At 57.2% G+C, this 2,990-nt stretch overlaps 1 protein-coding gene across 1 annotated transcript in view; it reads left to right on the top strand.

Moving 5' to 3' along the window:
- LOC104083608 (ras-related protein Rab-37) overlaps nt 1-2,990 on the top strand; it is a 5,266-nt gene that overhangs the window by 282 nt on the left and 1,994 nt on the right. Inside the window, exons 2-5 of the mRNA XM_009587136.1 lie at nt 2,041-2,082; nt 2,229-2,295; nt 2,382-2,434; nt 2,879-2,944. Coding sequence (XP_009585431.1) covers nt 2,041-2,082; nt 2,229-2,295; nt 2,382-2,434; nt 2,879-2,944 — 228 coding nt within the window. The remainder of the gene's footprint in view (nt 1-2,040; nt 2,083-2,228; nt 2,296-2,381; nt 2,435-2,878; nt 2,945-2,990) is intronic.

The raw sequence follows: 2,990 nt of genomic DNA, 5'->3' as shown, positions 1-2,990 counted from the left end.
AGGCTCTTGCTGAAACCCTTCCACCTCTCACTGGGAGATAGAAGAGCCTGCTGGGAAGGTCACCTCTTGCCTTTAAATCAGCAAAAAGCCTCGGTTTAGCCCATCCCAGCTGGGTGCGTGGGCTGTGGGTGTGTGGTGGGCGGCCGGCACGCTCCACTGGCCAGGCTGAGGCCAATGGCTGGTGGGGACAAATGCTGGTTGCTGTAATTTTATGCCTTGAAAGGGCTGAAGTTGGCTGCTGACGAGTTGTTAAGGTCAGCGGATCACGTTTAAACCCTCCCACTGCTTTCTGTTCACCAAATTTCAGATGCAGGGTCTCCCTGGGGATGCACAGGCAGGCAGAGCTGTTTGCAGCACAGGGCAGAGCGGTGTTTCAGCAGGCTGGAAGTCACCGGGGGTGTCCCCAGGCAGGGCTCAGCCCACGGCTGCCGACAAGTGTCAAGCGCAGTTGGCACTTCCTCTGCCTCCGCAGCTGCAGCTGCTCTGGTTTTCTGCCACCTTTGCTGCCCAGGCTGCTCTTGGCTTGCAGGGGGGAATTGGGGAGGTTGGTGAGTGGGAGCCAGGGGGAGAAGGCTGTGGGTTTACTTTGGAGGTGTCTTGTGGCCTGTCCTTCCAATAAAGTCACAAAAGAAGGAAAATCTGCTGTGTCCCACTGCTGGGCTCAGCACCAGCAGCCCCAGGGGTGTTGCCAGTTCATAGGTACCCGCTCTGCCTCGTGCAAGCGTCCCCTCCAGCAGCTCATGGCTTGCTGCTGGTAGGTAATTTCCAGCATCTCCTAGGGCAAGTTTTTTGTTTTATTCAGCCCATTTTCTCAACTTTTATCATCTCCATATGGGCTGAATTTCCATTTCAAACAATTCCAGGCAGCGAAATTATTTATAGGGGTCTTCTCTGTCCAGAATCATCCCTCCAAGTACAATTCCTTAAGAGTCTTAAAATAGCCCTTTGGTAACTCCTGATTTTCTTTTCTCGGGCCTCTGGAGAGAAGTCCCTGCGCTTCCAAGTTGTGTACAGTGATTACTAAAGCCCTCTCTGATAATTGCTTTCCCCACTCACTTTCAAATGCTGATTCCCTTCCCCAGCCCCAGCCCAGCTGCAGGGTCGAGCAGCCCCGATGCCTGGCTGCAAACTGCCCTGACCTGGGAGATTTCCTCCTTCCGTGCTGGATAAAGCTATGTGCTACCTGCAACGTCCCAGCTCAGTGTGTGCAACCACGTTTAAAGGCCAAGCAAGGCTCCCACCAGCAAGGAATCCTGAGGTGGACAGTCAGCATCACCCACTGAGCATCCCCAGGCAGCTCATAGCATCCGAAGGCCTTGCTGCAAATAACCCAAATTTTTAGTGCCCAAATAGCCCAAATAGCAAATTGCTGCAAGTAGCCCAAATTTTTAGTGCAGCGGTGGTTCCTTTGGCACATGAAGCAGAGGAATCCTGGCAGAAGGGTCAGGGCTTTATGGTGGGCAACCATAAAAGCAGGCCAAGATGTTATTAGTAGATGCACATTTGCATGTAGTTCATGCAAGACCCTCCCCACTTCCCCAGCTCTGCCGAACTTCCCCTGGCCACGCAGGCAGAGGCTGCTGCAAGCCCGGGGCTGCCTGGCAGGGGCTGGAGCAGGTTGGTGTCCCTGGGCTTTGTGGGGCAGCCTGCATCATTAGCCGGCTCATTAGGGGACTTGGGAGGCACAGGCAGGGGTGCTGGCTGTAAGTGATGAGTGAGGCACCAGATCCAAAGCAGGCTGGGATCTTGCTGGCCTGTCTCCATCAGGGCCTGATTCTGCCCCTTTCCACCCTGGCACAAGGGGATGCTGCTCTGGGATGTCCCTATAGGTGCCAGGCAGCATTGCAGCCTCCCAGCAGGACCAGGGTTTGTAGCAATGAGGCTTCAACATCCAGCCCCACGGGCAGCCTGGCTTCATCCCGCTGGCCGGTGGAGAGCAGCTGAGGGGCCAGGGCACAGCCGGCTCCATGCTGGGTCTGGCTGGCAGCCGCGCCAAGGCATGCTTTGGGCTGATAAATGTGCTCTCCTTCTCTTCTGCAGAACAAAGTGGTGGCTGTGGATGGTGTGAAGGTGAAGTTGCAGGTGAGCTTTGGGAGGAGGTGAGCAATTCCCAGCTGTGCTGCTGGGAAAAAACCCTTGGACTGAGTGTGGGTGGGCTGGGAGCCACAAGGGCATCCCCAGCCAGGGGTTTTCCCCTCCCGGCTCTCACTAGGCTGGCTTCTTGGCAGATCTGGGACACGGCAGGACAGGAGCGTTTCCGCAGCGTCACCCACGCCTACTACAGGGATGCCCAAGGTGGGTTTGGGATCCGGCGGGGATGGGGGACACCAGCCGGAGCGCATCCCTGCAGTGAGGCAATGCCTCTGCCTCTTCCCTTCCAGCCCTGCTCCTGCTGTATGATATCACCAGCAAGATGTCCTTCGACAACATCCGCGTGAGTCCCCTCCGCTGGTCGGGAGTGTGTTTCTCCCTGGGGACTGGGGTCGTGGGTGCCCTGTGTGGCTTGCTGGGTGTTTGGGGCAGTTTGAAACTTGTTTTGCATGCAAGCACTGGCTGTTTCAGCCAGAGCCAGCCAGCTGGGAGCTCGTCCCCAGGGCGCCTGGCTGGGCTGGTGGGCACTGCACGGCTGGGTGAGTGTTGTTTAGGGACACGGTAAATGGCTGGAGGGAGAAAACGCAGTTTGGGATGGATGTGAACTACGTGTAGGCTTGGGCTGTAGCCAGGAGACGGGGCATTTTCAGGACTGTTCGGCTGTGGTGCTGGAATGGTTCCCATGCCAAAAAAAAAGCCATTTTCCCAGTCTTCGCGAGAGGCGTGCAGGCTGAAAGGGGAGGGACGGGGGTACTGCTCGCCCCCACACAGCCCCACCACCCCACAGGCCTGGCTGACAGAGATCCACGAGTACGCCCAGAAGGACGTGGTCATCATGCTGCTGGGCAATAAGGTGCGTGCAGGGTCCCCCTTCACCCCGCGGTTTGCTGTGCCGTGCC

This window comes from Fulmarus glacialis, unplaced genomic scaffold (genome assembly GCF_000690835.1).
Source record: "Fulmarus glacialis isolate BGI_N327 unplaced genomic scaffold, ASM69083v1 scaffold27420, whole genome shotgun sequence".
NCBI classification, from domain to species: domain Eukaryota; kingdom Metazoa; phylum Chordata; class Aves; order Procellariiformes; family Procellariidae; genus Fulmarus; species Fulmarus glacialis.
Note: the sequence above shows the minus strand (reverse complement) of the source record. Positions and strands in the feature narration are given on the sequence as shown.